This window comes from Panthera leo, chromosome B3, assembly GCF_018350215.1.
Source record: "Panthera leo isolate Ple1 chromosome B3, P.leo_Ple1_pat1.1, whole genome shotgun sequence".
Taxonomy (NCBI): domain Eukaryota; kingdom Metazoa; phylum Chordata; class Mammalia; order Carnivora; family Felidae; genus Panthera; species Panthera leo.
Window position 1 is genome coordinate 3,999,618 of NC_056684.1, and position 22,426 is coordinate 4,022,043.

The 22,426-nt window shown below is 50.5% G+C and overlaps 1 protein-coding gene across 8 annotated transcripts in view; it reads left to right on the forward strand.

Moving 5' to 3' along the window:
• HOMER2 (homer scaffold protein 2) overlaps positions 1–22,426 on the forward strand; it is a 115,172-nt gene that overhangs the window by 52,302 nt on the left and 40,444 nt on the right. For all 8 annotated transcript variants that reach the window (XR_006203285.1, XR_006203286.1, XM_042940886.1 and 5 more), the window contains exon 3: positions 14,754–14,885. Coding sequence is in view for 6 of the 8 variants with exons in the window: in XM_042940886.1 (XP_042796820.1) it covers positions 14,754–14,885 (132 nt within the window). In the remaining 2 variants the exon portion in view is untranslated. The remainder of the gene's footprint in view (positions 1–14,753; positions 14,886–22,426) is intronic.

Below are 22,426 nucleotides of genomic sequence, written 5' to 3' on the forward strand. Positions count from 1 at the left end.
CTGGTGTTTTAATGCCCGTGTAATGGCTCCACTGAGGTCCTGTAATGTTCTCAATCTCTCCCCTTCTGGTTGCATATGTAAGTAGCTTCCAGTTTTTTACTGTTACAGATAATGAGCATCTTTTTTTTTTTTTAATTTTGTTAATGTTTATTTATTTTTGAGAGAGAGAGAGACACAGAGTGTGAGCAGGGGAGGAACAAAGAGAGAGGAAAACACAGAATCCGAAGCAGGTTCCAGGCTCCAAGCTGTCAGCACAGAGCCTGACACGGGGCTCGAACTCACAAGCCGTGAGATCATGACCTGAGCCGGAGTCAGATGCTTAACCAACTGAGCCACCCAGGCGCCCCTAATGAGCATCTTTATGCAACAAATACTCTCACTCATTCAGCACATACCTAGTGCTTTCTTGTGGATATTTCCTTAGGATGGATTCCCGAAAGTAATATTATAGGCCGAGATATTAACTATGGCGTATGATGGACGTGACCAAATTCCTTCTGAAGAGTCCCTTCTTCCAGCACGCACGAGATGCCACGTGTTACACCCTTACCAGCATTGGGTGTTATATCTAGTCTGGTTTTGGTGGTGTTATTCCCGGAAGTCGAATTTTATTATAAGATTTTGTAGTATTTCTTGAAATACATTTTTTTTTCTGGATGCTTGTATTATTCTGCTGTCTTCCTTGATATTTTGGCCACATTGCTATGGGAGCAGGATAAAGAAGGCATGTCGGCAGTATCACCAAGTTAACAAAAAAAGTAGATTTGATGCTTTATGATTTTTTTTGTTTGTTTTTAATCTCTGTTCATCCCACTGGACAGTTTTACAATTTACATTATCTGCTGCACCAGAAATTCAGTCTGTCTGGGCGCCTGGCTGGCTCAGTCAGTAAAGCGTGCAACTCTCTCTTTTTTTTTTTTAATGTTTATTTATTTTTGAGAGAGAGAGAGAGAGACAGAGCATGAGCAGGGGAGGGGCAGAGATAGAGGGAGACACAGAATCCAAGGGAGGCTCCAGGCTTCGAGCTGTCAGCATAGAGCCCGGCACAGGGCTCGAACTCATGAACTATGAGATTATGACCTGAGCCGAAGTCGAACCCTCAACCAACTGACCCACCCAGGCACCCCAAGAGTGTGCAACTTTTGCTCTTGGGGTCATGAGTTCAAGCCCCACGTTGGACGTAGAGTTGACTTAAAAATTTTAAATAAATAAAGTCACTTATTAAAAAAAAAGAAAGAAAGTCAGTGTATCTGAAGCTGAATTCCCCTATTTGCCCTCTAAACCACCTCTCCATTTTCATTCCCAATCATTTGGGCTAAAAAAAGAAAAGAAAAAAAGTAGAAACTCATTCCCTTTTTAGTTGGTCAAAAGAATCTGCCTTTGAAGTATCTCACATTTATGCCTGCTGTTTTGTTTTATGGCCACAACTTGTCCTGAGACCGTCTTTTTCTTTTAATTGAAGTGTAATCAACATACGATGTTGTGTGAGTTTCAGGTACATGACATACTGGCTCACTGACTCCACGCGTTACTTCGTGCTCAGCAGAAGTGTCACCACCTGTCACCAAACAACGTTTTTACAGTATTATTGACTGTTCCCTGTGCTGCACTTTTCATCCGCATGCCTTACTTATTTTCTAACCGGAAGGTTGGGCCTCCTGCTTGCCCTTAACGCATTTCGTCCACCCCCCCCACACCTGCCTCTCCTCTGACAACCATGAGTTTGTTCTCTGTTTTCTGTTCATTTGTTTTGTTTTTTCACATTCCACATGTAAGTGAGATCATACAGTATTTGCGTTTCTCTGACTTATTTCACTTCGTACCGTACTCTCTAGATCCAATCATGTTGTCACAAATGGCAAGACCTCGTTCCTTTGTTTACGCCTGAGTGACATTCCATCGAGTACACGTACCACATCCTTACCCATTCGTCTGTGGATGCTCACTTGGGCTGCCTCCGTGCTTTTGGCTGTGGTAAATCACACTCAGTAAACGTGGGAGTGCGTCTTTTTGAATTAGTGGTTTTGTTTCCTTGGGTGAAGGCGGGGGAGGGGCAGAGAGAGAGGGAGACAGAGGCTCAGAAGCAGGCTCTGTGCTGTCGGCGTAGGGCCTGGTGTGGGGCTCCAACTGACGAACTGTGAGATCATGACCTGAGCCACCCAGGTGCCCCGAAATTGTTTTTAATGTTTGTTTATTTTTGAGAGACAGAGAGAAAGAGACAGAGTGCAAGCAGATGAAGGGCAGAGAGAGAGGGAGACACAGAATCGGAAGCAGGTTCCAGGCTCTGAGCTGTCAGAGCCCAACACGGCACTTGAACCCATGAACCATGAGATCATGACCAGAGCCAGAGTTGGCGCCCCGATTCTCTATGCTTTTGAGCTGGAATCCCCTTGATTCTTGCCAGGATTCTCTGATAGGGGTGGCCAGTCAAGCTGACCCACTTTATTTTATCTGTAGACGCTGTCACTTCATCTGCTGTCCTTGAGCTGGGCTTACCCTTCTGTCAGCTGTTATCCAAGGATATACTGGGCGTAAATACAGATAAAACCACTTTTCTTAGAGAAAGTGCTTTAGTCCTATTAGCTGGGCTTTCAGTAATTTGTCAAAGTGTCCACCACTGTATCAGACAGCTCTGCAGCTCCTGAAGGGCCAGGACGGTGTGGTGGGGAGTGAGCTGGACGTGCCAGTGGTGTGTGAGGAATCACATGGGTGCAGGGGGGCCGACACCCTGGCTGCAGAGTGGAGCCAATTCAGGCTCGGTGCGGGGTCCCTTACAGAGTGGGAATTGGAAACCTGGGCCATGGGACACTGCCGGAATTCAGAGACGGAGCCCGAGGATCTTGGGCCACCCCTCCTATGGTGCCTGGCCTCCTGGTGTTCGTAGAGCCCACCCAGGGCTCCCACTTTACCCCTGCGGCACGAGAACCGTGACAGGGCCTGTCCTGCAAAAGGGGGTGTCCTGTGAGGGAGCAGGAGGCCCAGGGTAGTGGGCATGTAGGGACCTTAGTCATTTAATTACTGTGATTAGCGCTCAGGGAAGAGGTGGGGGTGGGGGGAGGCAAGTTTCCTGCCGTGAGAACTGGGACATAGGACACAGATAGCAGTCACTGCTCTGTTTTAGGCCTTTCATCCCAAATGTTGATCTGAACCAAGGTGGCCGATCAGTCAGATGTTTTTTAGCCTTTGGGGCTGAGTCTTGGTGCGTGGGTAATTGCACCTCAGACCTCGGGCAGGTCTAGGGCCTGGGTCCTGCCTCTGTCTGTTGGCCTGGCCAATCAGGTCCACAACCTTGAGCCTCTTATTGGTGCTTGTCAGCCAGCTGTCCCTCCCAAACCATGGAATAGACATGCAGGTGTGGAAGGGACTTGAGGTCGCTGTGAGCAGAGACCACAGCAGACTCAGCGTCCGAGTGAACCGCGGCCGGCCCGCAGCGCACAGGCCCCCCATTAAGGGAAGGTGGTGGTTGCCATTCCACACCAGGACACGGCAAGTGCTGGGTCCCATCCAGGCTTTTGTCATGATCCATTTGGGGAAGGATTTGGAAGGCCTCTCCTTCCCCTGAGAGTAGATGGTGCTGTTTATCCCAGGAAAAACCTGTATTCAGACCCGTTCTTCATTCTTCCAGAAACAGTAGGCCCTTTTTTCTTCTCAGGGAAAAGGCTTTGAGTGTCAGCCCCACCCACTGCCAAAGGCACGGCTGGGCCGGAGTCTGGTGCATCATCTCGGCGTTGCTCGATTCTGGGGGGTCACGCGGGTCCTTTTCTGTGTGTGGGCCGCCAGGGTGCCACCCTCTGTCTGAGGACCGGGGACCAGGCCTGGCTCATCGTTGGGGTCCGGGGGCCAATTCCGGACCGGGCCGCACCACAAGGTGGGTGGGATAGTCAGTGGGTGACAAGGCCGGGCCTGGCCTCATCCCCTCTGGCTCTGGGGCAGGTGTGCCAAGAGAGACCCAGGACCCGCACCTCAGTGTCACCTGTGTGTGGACAGACAGGTAGGAGCGAGGGCACCCAGGGCCTGAGCCATTCCATGGCCACCAGCTGCACACCAACAGTGGGACGATTTGTGGGGAGTTTGGGGGCAGAACAGCCACCTCCGTTATGCAGGAACTCCGTTCCCAGAGCCACAAGGGTGCTGGATTTCATTGTGCCACTGGCCCTCTTTCCCCGACCGAGCTCAGCACCGCCCCCTTATGAGGTGTCGCCTCGCCTGTGGGCGGCACTTGCCCGGAACAGGTGCTTCTCCCAGGTGCTCCGGATGGCTCTGCTGCCCTTGATTCTGTTATTTATAGGATCACAGAAACCCGTGTCAGAAGAGACCTCGGAGGTCATCCATTCTGCCAGTACTTAGCAGCGTCCGCTGCATAGTGAGGACTGCCTAACCATGAAATTTCGGAGGATGTCAGCATCTGAAGCCCTGACTCGCTGGTATTTTCTCCTGGGAATGCGAAACTGCTTTCAAGAACACAGCCAGGTCCCCTCCTCCCCCGTCATTATAGTTTCCTCTTTCGGATCCGATCACCTTCTGTTAAAGGAGCTGACAAATGGAAGGGTCTCGGCACACAGTAGGTTTTCAATGAACGTTGGTTTCTTTTCTTCCCTGATTGGGGTTGAAAAGAAAAGAGAAAAAGCATCTATTAATCCCTACTCTGGAAGCAGGCAACATGTCTGTCAGTTGCTGTAACTCGGTCCCAGCCTCTTGTAGAAAATTTGTGGGTTCTTCCAGCTTCCAACACCCTGGATTTGGGGACAACTCTCAATGGAGAGGAATCCAGGGATGTCTGCCATTTTGTGCCACAACATCATCCTCTGAAATCCAGAGCAAGGCCGCAGGCCGGGGGTTGGGGGCGGTGGACACATTTGTGCCTTCTCCAAAAACGTGGTTCCAGCAACCCGCAGGAGCTGGGTCTTTTACTACGGAGTCTTTTGTATTTTTCTCTGTGCAAGTTCCAGTGATAACTCTCTAAAGAGGAAGGGGGTGGGCGCAGGAGACAGGAGCTCACATTAAAGCCTATTCCCCAAGATGCTTTATATAAAGTATCCTTCTGGACTTCACCTTCTCCCCCCAGACAACCCTCCGCCCCTCACGGAGGCACTGCTGACTCATTCTGCTGCTGCATTTACCACCCACCGGGTACCCTCCTTCCCACCGCCCAGGACCTCATTCTCTTGTTCCCTCTGGATTGTCCCCACTGCCTCCTGCGTCCTTCCCCTGCTCCTCTTGGTGCCACCGGGGCCTCTTCTCTTGTCCTTTTGTCCCCTCCTGCTGGGGACACACCCCACTCCGGTAACCCCACAGTCTGCTAAGCCCCTCTCTCCCCTGAGGCCGGAACCCACAGGCCCAGCCCCTTCCTTTGTCCCCAGCACAATTCCCCAGTGTCCCTGAGTGTAGGGCTCCACCTCCTCATTCGAGAAGCTTCTGCTCACAGTGAAAATTAGCCTCTCTGACAAGTTTAATTTTTTTTTTAATGTTTGTTTATTTTTGAGAGAGAGAGCATGAGCGGGGGAGGGGCAGGGAGAGAGGGAAATACAGAATCCGAAGCAGGTTCCAGGCTCCCAGCTGTCGGCACAGAGCCCGATATGGCGTTCAAATCCATGAACCGGGAGATCATGGCCTGAGCCAAAGTCAGACATTGAACTGACTGAGCCCCCCAGGCGCCCCCAACTTTGTTATAACTGTTTATCGGTACCGTTTAACGTCTGAGGATAGAGCCAACACTCTTATGCCCAGCCGCCTGGTTGAGGAACTTAGGATTTTACTGCTCCTTCAGAAGTCGCTTTATGGGCTTGTCCCTAATTATATGCCTTTCAGAAGGTTACCACTCTCCTGAAATTTGCATTAAGCAATCTCTTAATTTTCTTTATGGTTTTGCCCCCTGTGTGTATCCCTAAACCAGAGGTTGGCAAAATTTTACTCTAAAGGGCCTTGTAGTAACTTTTTTAGTGAACTGTATAGTCTCTGTCTAGCTATTCAACTTCTCTTGTGGCAAGAAAACCACCGTAGCCCAGTATGTAAATGAATGGGCGTGGCTGTGTGCCAATAAAACTTTATTTACACAAATAGATTATGGGCTGGATTTGGCCTGCGGGCTATATTTTTTTTGATCCTTGCCCTAAATAATATATTAGTTTTTTCTGTTTTTGACCTTTATATAAATATCCTACTGGTGACCCATACTGTGTACCTCCTTTTGTGACTTCCTTTTTATTATTTTGCTTAGCGTTGGGGTTTTGTTGCCCAGTTTAATTGGGACATATCTGACACACATCACTGTGTAAGTCTAAGGCATACAGCATAGTGGTTTGATTTACAAATATATATGTATTTTTTTTAATGTTTATTTTTTTATTTTGAGAGAGAGCACACACAAGCAGGTGAGGGGCGGGGGGGGGTGGGGAAGAATCCCAAGCAGGCTCTGTGCTGTCAGTGCAGAGTCCGATGTGGAGCTCGATCTCGCAAACCGTGAGATCATGACCTGAGCCAAAATCAAGAGTCAGACTCTTAACCGACTGAGCCACTAGGTGCCCCATACATAATATATATATATATTTTTTTAATTTTATTTAAGTAATCTCTACACCCAACATGGGGCTTGAACTCATGATCCCGAAATCGAGTTGCATGCTCCTCCCACTGAGCCAGCCAGGTGCCCCTGATTTACATATATCGTGAAATGATTTCCACAATAGGTTTAGCGCATTGATCTCATATAGATACAATAAAAAGTTTCTCCTTGTTTTTTTTTCTTTTTAATTTTTTTCAAGATTATTTATTTTGAGAGAGAGAAGGAGAGAGAGCACCCCAAGCAGGCTCTGCACTGTTAGCACAGAGCCCGATACAGAGCTCAAACCCACAAACCACGAGATCATGACCTGAGATGAAACTAAGAGTTGGACACTTAACAGACTGAGCCTCCCAGGCACCCTGAAAGGTTTCTCCTTGTGATGAGAGCTCTTAGGATCTACTCTCTGTCTCTCTCTCTTTTTTTAATGTTTATTTATTTTTGAGAAAGGGACAGAGAGTATGAGCAGGGAAGGAACAGAGAGAGAGGGAGACACAGAATCCGAAGCAGGCTCCAGGCTCTGACCTGTCAGCACAGAGCCCAATGCGGGGCTCGAACCCATGAACCGTGAGATCATGACCTGAGCCGAAGTCTGACACTTAACCTACTGAGCCACCCAGGTGCCCCAGGATCTACACTCTTGATGACTTCCCCATATATCATTCAGCAGTGTAAGCTGTGGTCATCATGTTGTACCTTCTATCCCTAGTATTTATGTATCTTACAGCAGGAAGTTTGTACCTTCGATCACCTTCCAACATTGTTTTTGCGATTCGTCCTTGTTGATGCCTGCAGCCTTGGTTCATTTTGACCGTGGGATAGTATTTCGTTGTAGGAATATATGAGTTTATGTGTTCTGCTGGCAGTGAACATTTGTTTTTGCAGAACTGGTACTGAGAACATTCTTGTTTATTTCTCCTGCTAGACCCGTGCGAAGATTTCTTTCATGGGTGTCCTTAGTGGTGCAGTGGCTGAGTGAAAGAGAATGTGCGTTCTTCTTTACGTATTTACTTATTTTTAAAATATATTTTAAAAGTTTCTTCATTTTATTTTGAGAGAGAAGCAGAGGGAGAGGGAGAGAGAAAATCCCAAGTGGGCTCTGTGCTGTTCAGCAAACACGTCAGATCTCACCACCTGTGAGATCGTGACCTGAGCCGAAACCAAGAGTCAGGCACTCACGCAGGTGCGCTGAGAAGGTGCATTCTTAACTTGAGAGAGAAAGCCACACTGTTTTTCAAAGTGACTTTGGCAGTCTGTGAGAGCCCCCATTGCCCCATGCCCTTGCCCCACCCTTGGTATCATCAGACATATTTTGGGTCTGGTGAGTAGATACTGGTAATGGGCATGCAGTTTCCATATTACTAGCGAAATGGAGTTTAAACTTCTGGCTGTGAGACTCACCCTACCTCATTGTCTCCAGGCTCACGAGAGAGGGGTCCATTCGTCAGCCCAGAGCTGAGCCTCCCTTGGGGACTGGGTCCTCCCTGCACCCCAGGGCGTCCCTCCTACCCCACAGCTGCGCAGGGCACTCCCACCGCAGACCCGAGCAGATTGATGGGCTTTTCACGGGCGTCCCCTTCCTGTGCTCCCTCGTGCAGGCTGAGGAGGGTGAAGGAGCCTCGAGAGAAGCAGAAGCATTAAGGTGAATTCCAGGTACGAGACCACGTGGCCAGAGGTGACCTGGGGGCCCAGGAGGAGTACATGCACGAGGCGTATCTTCCCGGGAGACTAGTCTTGCTGGGCTGCCCCACGTACAGCACAGAATGAGGTTCCCGTGTTGGTGGAAAATGAAGGAAGCAGGCTGTGGGCTTGATCGTGTTTGACAATGTGATTGCTCCCACTGACTCTCGCGCTGGGTGTCCTGGGGGCACAGCCGGCCACTTGTCTCACTGGTTATAGATGGACTCAGCAGTATGGCCCGGAGGTGGGTCAGACCAGCTACCTCCGGGGAGCTGTGGCAGCATAATGGGTAACGTGGAAGTCAATGATAGCTTTCCCTCCCATTTCTTCCTCTCTTCTGAATCTGGAAAGTTCTTTTTTTTTTTTTTTTCCCTTTTTGAGAGAGAGCGCGTGCCCACGCACAAGCGGGGTAGGGGCAGAGGGAGAGGAAGACACAGAATCCGAAGCAGGCTCCAGGCTCTGAGCTGTCAGCACAGAGCCCGATGTGGGTCTCGAACCCACAATCCATGAGATCATGACCTGAGCCGAAGTCCGACGGTTAACCAACTGAGCCACCCAGGCACCCCAAACATTTTCTTTTTTTTTCTTTTTTTTTTTTTTTTGAGTTTGTTTGTTTGTTTGTTTGTTTTGAGAGGGAAGCAGAGACAGCGGGAGTTTGGGAGGGGAAAAAAGAGGGAAGTGGAGACAGTGAGAGTTTGGGAGGGGTAGGGAGAGAGGGAGGGAGGGAGGGAGAGAGAATCCCGAGCAGGCTCTACACTGTCAGCACAGAACCTGGTGAGAAGGGCTCAAACTCACCGAGACCGTGAGATCGTGACCTGAGCTGAAACCAAGAGTCGGAGGCTTAACCCCCTGAGCCAGCCACGTGCCCTGCGAGCATTTTCATTCATTGTATTCGTGATGGTGATCTGTGACCACTGACTCCCAAGTCACTGAAAGCTCAGATTATGGTTCGCATTTTTAGCAATAAAGCATTTTTTAATTAACGTGTGTACTTTTGGGGGACGCCTGGGTGGCTCAGTCGGCTGAGCATCCTACTTCGTCTCAGGTCACGATCTCACTACAGTTCGTGGGTTCGAGCCCCGCGCGGGGCTCTGCGCTGACGGCTCGGAGCCTGGAGCCCGCTTCCGATTCTGTGTCTCCCTCCCTCTCTGCCCCTCCCCCGCTCGGGCTCTGACTCTCTTTCTCAAAGGTAAATAAACGTTAAAAGAATTGTAAAAAATGACATAGTATTTGTAAGCATAATGCTGTTGCACACCTAACAGACTACAGCACGGTAGAAACATAACTTTTTTTTTTTTTTTTAATTTTTTTTTTTAACGTTTATTTATTTTTGAGACAGAGAGAGACAGAGCATGAGCGGGGGAGGGGCAGAGAGAGAGGGAGACACAGAATCTGAAACAGGCTCCAGGCTCTGAGCCGTCAGCACAGAGCCCGACGCGGGGCTCGAACTCACGAACCGCGAGATCGTGACCTGAGCCGAAGTCGGACGCTTAACCGAGTGAGCCACCCAGGCGCCCCGAAACATAACTTTTATATGCATTCAGGAAACTGAAAACCTCGCTTACCACACTTGATTGTGACATTTACTTTATCGCCGTGGTCTGGAACCGAACCCAAAATATCCCTGAGGTGTGCCTACAAATACTCCAAAGAATGAATCTACTAGCGGTTTTCCTTATGAAGGAAATGTTTATTCTCCAGGGCCAACTCAGAACGCTTTTTCTTTCATCTGCTAAAGCAGGGAAGAGAGGACACTGAACAGGTCCTCTAGTAATAGAAGTGTCATTGCTGTGCGTGTGTGAACATGCCTACTGGGTTTTCTAGTGAGGCATCAGCTCACGCATAAACCTTGCCTGCTTGGCACAACAACCTCTAGAAGTTAATACGAAGAGAACGACCGTTTATTGCCTCTGTCAGCTCACGGAGGCCTGGGGCTAGGCTCTCTCCTTGATTTCACAGGACGAGAAAATGAGCCGGTGAGGAGCAGGGTCTAGCGATAAAACTCAGGTTGTCCGACTCAAAAACCTGTATTCGGAATTTCTACACAACGTTTCTCCTTCAGTGCGTGACGACCTCCCTTCTTACCCCGTCTGTGGACTAGGGACGCCCCCCGCTGCACTCTTGGCTCCCTTCCCATCCACGTGGTAACTCTCCTGGGGTACCAAAGCCCATGTGAGTTCGGACACGTTATCAAGCATTTTTCAGATAACCAAATTTGATACAGCTGGTCAAGAGCTCTGCCTGCTGTCACCGGACGGTGTCGGCGATGGGGGAGGAGGGGAGTGGGAAGTGCGGCCTAAACCAGGGGCGAGTATAAAGGAATGCTTCTGGGGCCTCGGAGGTTGGCTGGGGTCTGGCACAGCTCCGCTTGGGACTGATATGGTGGAATCAGAGCAGGCCTAGGGCTGGTATGTGCCTGGGCTGCTCGATCAGCATGGATCCCAAGATCCCAGAAAGCCAACCCTGGTCACCTCTCAATTACCAGGATGCTGGGAAGGGCAAAGCCATCAACAGACCCATTCGGAAACCTGATTCATTCCAGATCTTTCTGCTCCTTTACAGCAAACCTGTACCTTGAGGTCAGCCTCCCCAAAACCCTCTTGATAGAGGACAGAGGCTGAGCAGAGTAGAGGACACACTTCTGAAGCTCACCCCAAACAGGCTCTTCCAGAATCAGGCTGGAATAACATAGGTGAAGTCCCCTGGTAGTTCTTTAGAATGTAACAGATCCTAAGGCACTTTTTCATACAGTCTTCTATCTAATTCCCTTTTTACAAATGGGAAAACTGAGGCTCGACAAAGTCACGTTTATCGAATGACGTGTTCAAGGTCATACAATTAGTAAGTGCTTAAAAGGAATGTAATGTACGTATTACTTAGAAAACAATGATTAACTGGCTTTAAGAGCTAAATCTGTCTCCTGCTTGGGGATTCATTCAGCTTCTCAAATCTGTGGACTCAAAAATTTGTTTTTTTCTTTTTAATTCTCAACCGTTCTGTGAATATCGCTCTGTTCCGTTTTCTCGCCTCGCCTTCTGGGACTCTGGTTACGTGTCCACTAGACCTCCTGAGTGCATCCAACAGGGTTTACATTCTTACCAGCTTTCCACCCCCTGATTCTTGGTTCTGTTTCAATCTTGATATTTTCTGTCAGTCGGTCTTCCGGTTCCCTAATCCTGGCTATTGATGTATCAAATCAGTAAACCTACCCACTGAACTGTTAATTTTAGACTTTGCATTTTTTAGTTCTGGAATGTCCGTTTGATTCCTAAAAACAAAATTCAGGGGTGGCTCAGCTGGTTAAGCATCCGACTCTTGATCTCGGCTCGGGTCACGAGCTCACAGTTCATGAGATCAAGCCCCAGGCCGGGCTCTGCGGTGACAGTGCAGAGTCAGCTTGGGATTTTCTCTCTCCCTCTCTCTCTCTCTCTCTGCCCCTCCCCCCTCAAAATAAATACATTAACTTAAAAACTCCTGAGTCCCTGGGGATATCCTTTTTCATCTACATTGTCCATTTTCCCATTTCCTTGAATATATTGAAAAAAATTTTTTAATATATTTTATTTATTTTTGAGAGAGAGAGAGAGCGCACGCACACACAAGTGGGGGAGGGGCAGAGAGAGAGGGAGACACAGAATCCAAAGTAGCTCCAGGCTCCGAGCCGTCAGCACAGAGCCCGTTGCGGGACTCGAACCCACCAACCGTGAGATCATCACCTGAGCCGAAGTCGGACGCTCAACCGGCAGAGCCACCCAGACGCCCTGTGTTTTGCTTCTCGATATAAACGGCAGCCCCATGCGAGGCTGCATGTTTCCGCAGCAGAGTGTGTCACCTGAGACACGTGGTGAATTGCAGCCCTGCGAACTTCGCACGGCGTCTGCACTTGCACTTTTGCGTAAGGTGTATAAACTCTGGCAGGCAGTGGTTCCTCTGATGGCCACGAGCAGAACCTGGGTAAGATGCTTAAAGGCATCAGAGAACTGTAGAAACACTATGGACGTGAGGGACTAATATTCCGGAGAGGAGAGGACCACTGGAGAGGTCAGTGGCAGGTGGCAGCTCTTTCTGTGTCGGGAGCATTTGCCAGGCCTGGCCGGGGCTGCTGGGGGGAGGAAGGAAGCGCACAGAACGGGGAACAGAGCACAGGGCCCGGGGGGGGGGGGGGGGCGCAGCCTCAGAGGCCGGCGGGCTTCAGGCCCACGGCTGGCCTCCCCACAAGACAGTGGCTGAACGGCAAGTCTCTGCGGGTCTGGAGGTAGGCTGGACGTTTCCAAAAGGCCGAGTAAAACTTCCCTCGTGTTTACGGTGCTAAGAAGTGGAAGCCTGCCAAGGGGTCTGGAGAAGAACCGCGAAGGCAGGAAAGCTCCAGAGGGAGCGGGGACTGGCCCTGGCATCTACATCCCCCCCTCCCCCGGGGCACTAAAGGGTGTGGGGAGGAGCTGGAGCCTCAAAGTCCGTGTTTGGCCCCTGGGGAAAAGACAGACCAGCAGAGATGTGGGAGCCTGCGTGACAGAACTGGGGACGAGTGGCCCCAGACGGCACGGCCCGTTTCCCCTTCAAGGTTTGCCAGATTTGAAGGTTAAAATCTGGAAGGCTACGGAATGAAGCTGAAGACCTCAGACAGAACGGGATGATCTCCCAAAGCCTTTCGGGGAAGAGGATATAAAGACGTGCCAGGCTCACAGCTGAGAGCCGTGGAGGGCCTGCCCTAAAAACAGAAGTGAAGCAGAGGGGGACTGAGCCTGACCAGAGCTGGAACTGGGCCCCAACCCGGTTCCGTGCCTGCGTGGAACATGGATTTGCTATACTCCCCGCTTGCCCAGCAGACGAAGAGGGGAACTTTCTCTTGTAGGTGATAACGTCATGTGGAACCCTAACCATGTGTTCATACCCATTTCCCACCGTACAGTGGAGAATGAGTAGACATGCTCAGCCGGTTAAACGTCCGACTTCGGCTCCGGTCATGATCTCGTAGTGTGTGGGTTCTAGTCCCGCGTCGGGCTCTGTGCTGACAGCTCAGAGCCTGGAGCCTGCTTGGGATTCTGTGCCTCCCTCTCTCTGCCCCTCCCCCACTTACACTCTGTCACTCTCTCTCTCTCAAAAATATTTAAAGAAGATTGTTTTAAATAATTGAAAACATTTGCAATATTGCAAGAATCATCAAAATGTGACACTGAAGTGAGCAGACACTATTGGAAAAATGGTGCCGACCGACTTGCTGGACGCAGGGTAACCACAAACCTCCAGTTGGTAAACAACGCAATTATCCGTGACAGGCAGTAACGTGAACCCCAGCAGAACGAGGTGCGCCCCTACTCAGCATGCCCGCATTCCTGCTCAGATCATCAAAAGCTATTTGATGAGGAAGTCAGCAGCGAGTTTTGTCACTCCTGCCTGTTAACAAACGTCCAAGAATCCCTTATTTCCAGGGACCTTTTTCTTGATTGTTTCTTAGAGCCTCAGGGCTTCGAAGGATTTCTGCCAGAGTGAGCCTTAGTTGCTGTTTCCTAACACTTCTCAGTTGTTCCTTGATTGTTTATTTACATGTCTCCACCCTCTTCCTGACTTCCTGCAACTAGAAGTTGAGGAATCTTGACTCATTCATCTCGTATTCGGTTAACAGAATGCCTGACGAGTAAATGCTCAGTATACGAATGTATGAACGTAGCGTGTGCTGGGTTTATCATTCCAGGTTCGTTCTCTCCCCTTCCTACCCTGCTGTGGCCTCCCAGAGGCTGATCTGCAGACCACAGCATGGGTCCCCGGGGGCTTCCGGCTTCTGGTTGGGTCTGGCCAGTGGCAGGAGATCAAGGGGAGAAGCGAGGGTATTTGTGCCCCCGGCTCCCCTCTGGTGGGAAGCCATGCACATCCTGGGATGTCTCTCAACAAAAGGTCACCTCTCTCCTCCAGGCAGCCAGCTCTATGTGACTCTGGCCTTCCTCAGTCTGTAGCCTCTTCCTCCCTGATCCTTTGAGCCCGAGAAGGGGGCGACATCTAACACCAGGTCCCCGCACCACCCCCTACAGCCTCCCTCCACCCAGCTCATGCCTGTATCGTTACTTCCTTTGTAAATTAACCCTCTGCAAATTACCCCCATTAAGTATACCTTTACCTTCTTGTTGGGAAACAGCAAGCCCCAATCGCTTATGGAGATTTTAAGTTGTTGGCTGGCCACGAAGGGCCATAGGGCCGTTGGATGCGTGGCAGCTTTGAGGAAATAAACAGCAGTTTTGGAAACTATTCTCCACTCAGGGCAGACTTCTCTCCCACTAACTTGTACGATCTTATTTTAGACCGACGGTCTGTTTTTAAGTCTCTGAAATTACCCCTTATCATGGTTGTGTATCTGACTCAGCACGGAATGTGCCAGGAGAGGAAGAACTCGGGACCAAAAAGAACAGAGTGGGGACGCGTACGTTAGGCACCAGCCGTGCCAGATGAAGACTTTGTAAGGAGTTCCGTTGGTGTCGAATTCTGTGTTTCACTTCCTGCTCTCCTGGGTTTTCTCCTGCAGGTGATTATAAACAGCACCATCACACCCAACATGACCTTCACCAAGACGTCGCAGAAGTTTGGGCAGTGGGCGGACAGCAGAGCCAACACGGTGTTCGGCCTGGGGTTCTCCTCGGAGCAGCAGCTGACAAAGGTAACGAGGTCCCCTCGTCCGGACACTGTCACCCAGTCCCTGGGTGCTGAGGGCCTGAGTGGCCCCGCTGGTGAGCAGGATTCCTCTTCAGCCTTTGATTTCACCCTGGCTGGCCCCGCAGGGCTGCCCAACCGGGTGGATGACCTTTTAGAAATCCCAGGTCCCTGGAGATGAAGCTGTTGTTGGGGAAGGAAACTCACAGGACACCTGCTCCCGCAGAGCCTGAGATCCCAGCCCCAGTGCGCGGCTCTGCAGGCGGTTCCTTCCCCGTGTGTCACCCCGGGCCTTGTGCCCAGAGTGCGTGCGCCTGGCGGCCACCAGCATCAATGACCCCCTGGTTGGAGCCCTTAAGGAGAGGGAGGTCCTGCTGACTACTCACTAGCAAACAGTTCCTCATCTGGAGGCCCTGTGCCCCTTAAAGCGTCACACCGCGTTTTGTCTCAGGGTTTCTGGGGAAAGGATTCGTAGCTTAGGTTTGATTCTCCAAGGGGCCCAGGACACACTCTGTGGACAGTCAGAGAGTGTTGAGGAGCACGTCGTGACCGACCACAGGCTTGGGGAGCCCCAGGGTCTGCGGGAACAAGCTGACCACTTCTGAGAGGCTCACCCGCTGATGGATGTGTGAGCAAATGGGCTTCCCTGGAGGATGGGGAAGGAGCCCTGTGTGCGTGTTCAGAACGCATTGCTTGAAAGCGAGACTGGCTAGTTTACATGACAGGAACTTACCGGAAGGTCAGAGGGCCTCAGGGAACCCCAGGGGAGAGGTGAAAGGGAAGGGCTGGAGCCGGGCTGGCTTCAGGAGGCTAGGCTCTGGGAGTTGTTTCTCTCTAGACCGTTGCCGTGAGCATATTCATTGAGCTGTGGCTCGGCCGACCCTGTGCGAGGCGCTGAGCACGTGGAGCTGTGGTCCGTCCGTCCCCAGAGGCATTTACAAAATTCCAGGTTCGGGGGACTTGACAGGGCCACTTGGTATGGACTGGGACGCTTGGATTTCCTGAGTACACGGGGGACAGCTTTCAGAGGAGGTTCAGACGAGCCAGGAAGCCGCCCTGCAGGGGCCCACGGATTTGTACCTCTTCTCTGTTCAACGTGTGTGCGTGTGCTGTGGACACACGCACGCACACCTCGGCACACGCACGTGCACACTCAGGCACACACGCATGTGCACGCTTAGGCACACATGCACGTGCACACTTAGACACACACACGCATCTCTAAGGAGGCCTGCAGCCCACAGACCCAGCCATCCTACCTCCAGCCAGACATGCGACCCCGATGGAGGCCATCCCACCCCCTCTGTATCCCCAGGTCCTTACATGGACGCCACTCCCTAAGAAGCCCAAGAGACCCAAAATGACCTGGTGGCACTTTGAACATCTCTTTTTTGCCACCTGCTCACAGGAGCATTCTTTCCTGGGTCCCAACACGTCCAGCTCACCAGGGCTGTGGAGCACAGGGAAAATCCTTGAGTCTAGGTCATCGGGTATCATCGTGGGAGGCGATGTCCCTTGGTCCCCGGACTCGCGTGCTCCGCCTCTGGGGAGAAGCACCACGTGCTCCCACCCGGAAAGCCTGGTGCTCCCGCAGGCAGCACAGCAGGTGGGAGGGCCCACAGTCCTAAGGTTATCGGACGCTGCTTCGTTTCGTCGGCGCAGAAGCGGGTTGGCTGGTTTCGGGCTGTGCTGTGTGGCACAGGACACCTTCAGGAGGCCTCCGGACGGCGGGGCTGGCCTAGCCACGACAGACCATGGCATCTGTCAAGGGAGGAGGAGTGCTCCGGAGGAAGGGCCCCCGTGCGATCCGCTTTCCACCGAGCTGCTGGCCGGTGGCCTGAGGGTGCGGTGCAGATCTGGGGGCTCGGGGTGGATCCCTGTTGTTGGCAGTTGGCGCTCAGCAGGTCAGAGGGTGGGGCGGCCGTGGAGAGCAGGGGTGGGGGTCATCTAGGTCGCGAGGGGCCTCTCTCTCTGGTGCCCGGCGAGTGTGTTGGCAAGCCTTTTGGGCGAGCACCGGGCTGCCTGCAGGATCAGGGTGGGGCGTCTGGTTTTAAGGATTCTGTCTGGTGTGAAGGTGGGGACTTCGGAAGAGCATAGTCTGTTCAGGCTGTTACAGCAAAATGCCACGTGTTGGGGTGGCTTACAGGCAACAGAAGCTGACTTCTTGGAGCTCTGGAGGCCGGAGGTCTGAGATCGGGATGCCGGCACGGTCAGGTTCAGGGGTAGGTCCTCTTTCTGGTTGTATCCCGGCAACTTCTTACTGTGCTCTCACGTGGCCCAAAGAGAGCAAGAGAGCTCTATGGGGTCTCTTAATAACTTCTTATTTAGTGTTTTTATTTGAGAGAGAGAGAGAGAGAGCGCGCGCGCGCGCGCACGAGTGGGGGAGGGGCAGAGCGAGAGAGGGACACAGAATCATCAGAAGCAGGCTCCAGGCTCCAAGCTGTCAGCACAGAGCCCAACACGGGGCTCGAACCCACAAACCGCAAGATCGTGACCTGAGCTGAAGTCAGACGCTGGACCAACTGAGCCACCCCGGCACCCCAATCAGTGGGGTCTCTTATAAGGGTACTAATCCCTTTTATGAGGGAGCCACCCTCATGACCTCATCACCTCTCAGTGGCCCCACCTCCTAATCCATCACATTGGGGGTTAGGACCTCAACGTAAGAATTTGAGGGGGGCACAGGCTTTCAGCCAGTTGCAGCCATTCATGCAGAATATGAATCTTCCAGACTTGGGTTCCCTCTGGGCTCACTGGGTTCCACTGATGTAGCCGTTCCCAAATCTTTGGCACTAAGCTTCCCACTTTGTTTCTTCCAAGTCCCTACCCAGGCAGCGAGGCCCCTCACCATTTCCCCAGGGTTCAGTGTAGACCTGACTCCAGGCGACCTGCCCCTTGCACACCTGACAAGGAAACACTCCAGCTCGTGCCCACAGGGAGGATTTTCCTTTTCCATCATCGTCCACGTCACGGGACCCGCATGGACAGCCCCATGACAGCGTGTGCCGGGGGCTGGTCATGCGGCGTGCGGCTTTGGGGGTGGGCCGGGCTGGTAGAGGCCGGCCCAGACGTGAAACCGCAGCCCACGAAGGGTTTCAAGCCACGAACGACAATGGTCGGATCCGCACCGCAGGCAGATCTTTCCAGTGTTGAGGGAGACGGGGTTGTTCTGGTCCAGAACGGAGATGGCGAGGACCTGAGTGAGTGGACGTGGGAGGCAGGGGCTCTGGGACGAGGGCGGGCACATGGACGGATGGACAGAGCTGCCATTTTCTGAAACAAGGGAGAAGAGGGGCTGTGGGGATCAGAGAGGATGTTTGTGAATTGGAAGCAAGTATGATCGTGGTTTGGTGAATGAATGATTCCAGAACTCCTGTCTGGGGTGGGCACCACGGCTGCCCGGAGGAGGCGGCGTGGGGGAGTTGGGAGCAGCCCCTGCCCTGCCCCCCATGCCCCCTTCCCACACCCGCTGGGGTCCTCAGACCCCTGGGGACGCAGCGATACGGGGAGGCTCCTGTGGGAGGCAGGGCGTTGGCGGGGCCGTGAGGCCGTGTGTCCCTGACCCCGGCTGAGGCTCCAGGCCTTCTGGAAGCCCAGGCAGAATCCCTCTCAGCTGCCTGGAACAACTTCTTCCATCTTTGGAGGAATCAAAGTTGCTAGGAAGGATAAACAGGAGAGAGTTTAACGGAAAGAATCGAAGGAAGGGAGAACTCAAAAATCAGAACAAGTTGTGAAAGTTCACTTCTTTGTCCGCCGAGACCTGGGGGGACCTCAAGCCGTGCCTGCCTCCACGCTCGGCCACTTTGCATCCTTCCCAGGCAGAAGAAAACGTCCTGTCATTAAGGAGGAGTGTCTGCTCTTCCCGAGTCACTTGGTCTCTTCCGGCAGCGGAGTCTCGGCTCTGTGACTGTGACCTGCCCTTGTCACAGAGGCTTATCAAAGAAGCCCTCGGATGTCTCCTTTGTTCAGAATGTTTCAAGCCAACTTTTCCCCTTCTCTGTGAAGGGAACGATTAACCACACACGGATAAATTACCATGAAGTGCGGCTGGAGGTCTCGACAAGTGGCAATTAGCTAGCAGAAAGGAACTTGGACCTGAGGGGACAGCTGTGGCCGAGTATTTCTGACTCCACAGAGCAACCACCCACGGTCCTGAGACAGGAATCTGTAATCAAACCCTATAACTAGGCTAGAAAAAGGAACAGCAGCGCAGCTATTTTCATTTCAGAACACTTTCTACGCACGTCTCTCTCTACCCCCCGGAAGGAAAATAGAAACCTTGGTCTCCGCTGTTCCCATTATAAGGACCACTTTACACCACGGTCCCAAAAGTCCTACAGGGACACTTTCTGGTCTTTAGACAGGCTTTCCAAAAATAATAGCAGCTGTGTAGTCCCAGAGGTAAGCTGGGACTCGGCTGTCCACCCACCCGAGGGGACGTGATAGCGGCCTACTGAACGTTAAAAGGGATTTGCACATTCTGGTAAAAGGAGGAGCTTCGGAAAAGAGACAAAAAGGAAGGAAACCCAAATGTAAAAGTGAGCCACTTGCTAAAGTTTAGATTCTTTCTGGTATCTGACCTTAGATGTCACTGTTCTGAGTTTGGCTCTGAGTTTGGTGTCGTTTATCCGAGACAGAAGGAAGCACTTCCTGCCACGAAGGCGGTGACCCAGGGTGGGGTTGCTTGTGCCCTGCGATTGATTCATCTGAACCCTGACACACACACACACACACACACACACACACACACACACAGAACATTTGCTCTTGACCCATTTTAATTATTTCATCTGTAATTCATGTTTGTATCCTTATGTTCACTTAAGTCTGTGTAGTTGTAAGAACATTGCTCTGTCTGCCACCTTTCTGATTTAAGGGCAGTTGTTTTAAAGTAGGAGATAGTAGTCATTCACTCTTTTGATGTTTTGGTGAGAATGCCTTTGGCTGCAAGTAACAGGGAACTAGTCACAAGGCTGAAACAAATAGAGTTCTTCTTTACACACAGAAGAGAAGTCCTAAGGCAGGCAGTTGCCAGCAGGATGCAGTGGCCCCACGATATTGGGTGTGAGAGCTCTGCATGTTTGTTTCTTTCATTGGCATTTTCCTCATGGTGCTAAGATGGCTCCTCAAGCTCTATCCATCACATCTGCATTCATCGTAAGAGGGGAAGGTAGAAGGTGGTGCTACAGGAACTTCCCTGTGAGGTCCTTTGGCAGACTCCTCCTTGGGTCCAACTGTCAGTCCCTGGGCCACCTTCCCACAGGGGGAAAAAAAAAGAAGAAGAAGTAGGTCACTATGGCCAGCTCGGAGTGGTTCTCATTCTCTTTCACCTTGGAAATTTCCTGCTCCAGTCAAATTTGAGATTTTGTTAAGCCAAGAGAAAACAAGAAATGGATTTTGAATGGAGCAAATAGTGTCTGTCACAGAGTCTTCACTGGCCAAGGGCAAAAAAACAAAAAAGCCACAAATAAGATAATAGTCTTTCATTTTCTAGCAGGATAACGATGAAAAAGATGATGACTTTAACTTTTAAAAAACTATTACTGCAAGTTTAAAAACTGCAGAAAATGATGAATCACCTGTGGGTGGCTCAGTCGGTTGAGCCTCCGACTTCGGCTCAGGTCATGATCTCACGGCTAATGAGTTTGAGCCCCACATCGGGCTCTGTGCTGACAGCTCGGAGCCTGGAGCCTGCTTCGGATTCTGTGTCTCCCTCTCTCTCTCTGCCCCTCTTCCACTTGTGCTCTGTCTCCCTCCCTCTCAAAAATAAATAAACACTAAAAATTTGTTTTAATTTTAAGGGGCTCCTGGGTGGCTCAGCTGGTTAAGCATCCAACTTCGGCTCAGGTCATGATCTCGCGGTTCGTGGGTTTGAGCGCCGCGTCGGGCTCTATGCTGACAGCTCAGAGCCTGGAGCCTGCTTCAGATTCTGGGTCTCCCTCTCTCTCTGCCCCTCCCCCATTCATGCTCTGTCTCTGTCTCTGTCTCTCTCTCTCAAAAATAAATAAAAAAACATTTAAAAAATTTTTAAAAACTGCAGAAAATTATCCTAACGAGTAAAGACGTGAGAATTTGGCATACATTTTAGAAAGCTTTATGCTTTGAATATCCTTTGATCCACTGGTTTCATTAACTGGCTTTTATTCTAAGGAAATAATTATAACTGAGTACAGAGATTGAGCTTTAAGAATTTGACTTGAAATATCACTTATAACGGCAAAAGCAAAAAACCAAGACACCAGCCAAATGTCCAACAGTAAGAAATTAGGTGAAATACATTCCAGTATATCCTTCAGGGCAAGATACTGCATAGCAATTCACATGCAGTAATAGAAAAGCATATAATTGCATGGGAATATTAATGTCCTGTTAATTTCAAAAGTGGCTATAAAACGAGGTGTACCATATCATTCTGTTTCAAAGATAAATGTGTGTAATGGATGCATACATAGAGATAGGAAAATATTGGAAGTTTACGTGCTGGTGGGACCATAGGTTTGAAGAATATTTTTTTCTAAACTGTACTTTCTACATTCAGAAGCTTGTGTTTTTTTTTTTTTTTTTAATGTTTATCTTAGGGAGAGATCGAGCGTGAGCGGGGGAGGGGGAGAGAGGGAGACACAGAATCCGAAGCAGGCTCCAGCCTCTGAGCTGTCAGCGCAGAGCCCGACACGGGGCGCGAACTCATGAACCGTGAGATCATGAGTTGAGCCGAAGTTGGATGCTCAACCGACTGAGCCACCCAGGCGCCCTGCGTGTTCTTTTTTATAGTAAGGGGAAATGTTAGAACACTTAAGCCTTGGAGATAAGATTTTTCACCGGTGGACAATCCCCTGGCTCCTTGGTTGCTTCTAAGTTTCCATTATTGTAGATAATGCTAGGATTAACATCTTTGTATTGAAGCCTTTTTTTTTTTTTTTTTTTCACGTTCTCAATTATTTTCATAGAATAGTTTCCCTGAAGTGATATCACTTAGGTCAAGGGGTATGAACGCTGTTTTCACTGATGATCTGGAAATGTCTTGCCCGCCCTGGGTATTGTAACTGTATTTACTGTTTGCTAATTTAGCAAGCAAAGAATAGTACCTCATTATTTTGATTGGCATTTCCAGTGGGACTGAACAATTGTTTTTATCAATTGCTTGCTTACTGTGTTTTATATTTGTGCATTTTGCTGTTTATCTACTGGGGTTTTCACGTTTTCCTTTTCAGTGTGTACGAACTTCCTCTACTAAAGATAATGGCCCCTTCTCTGTGGTACCAGCCTAGCAACGGATATTCCCCCCCAGGCATTTGTTTCCCTTCTGATTTAGTTTTTCTTCCCCTTTTCTGCTACAAAGCTTTCACCTGTTTTTTTAGACAAATCTCTTCTGTGATTCTCTTTTATTTCTTCCAAGTTGAGGACATTACCTTCTTACCCCTCAAGCAGAAGTTTGGTGAACGTTCAATTCTGTTTGCATCCAGATTTTTAAAAAATATCCCGACCCCGTTACCTCACTGATCATGTATCATGCCACTTGTTTGTAGTAAAGGTTTAAATTCATTTCCC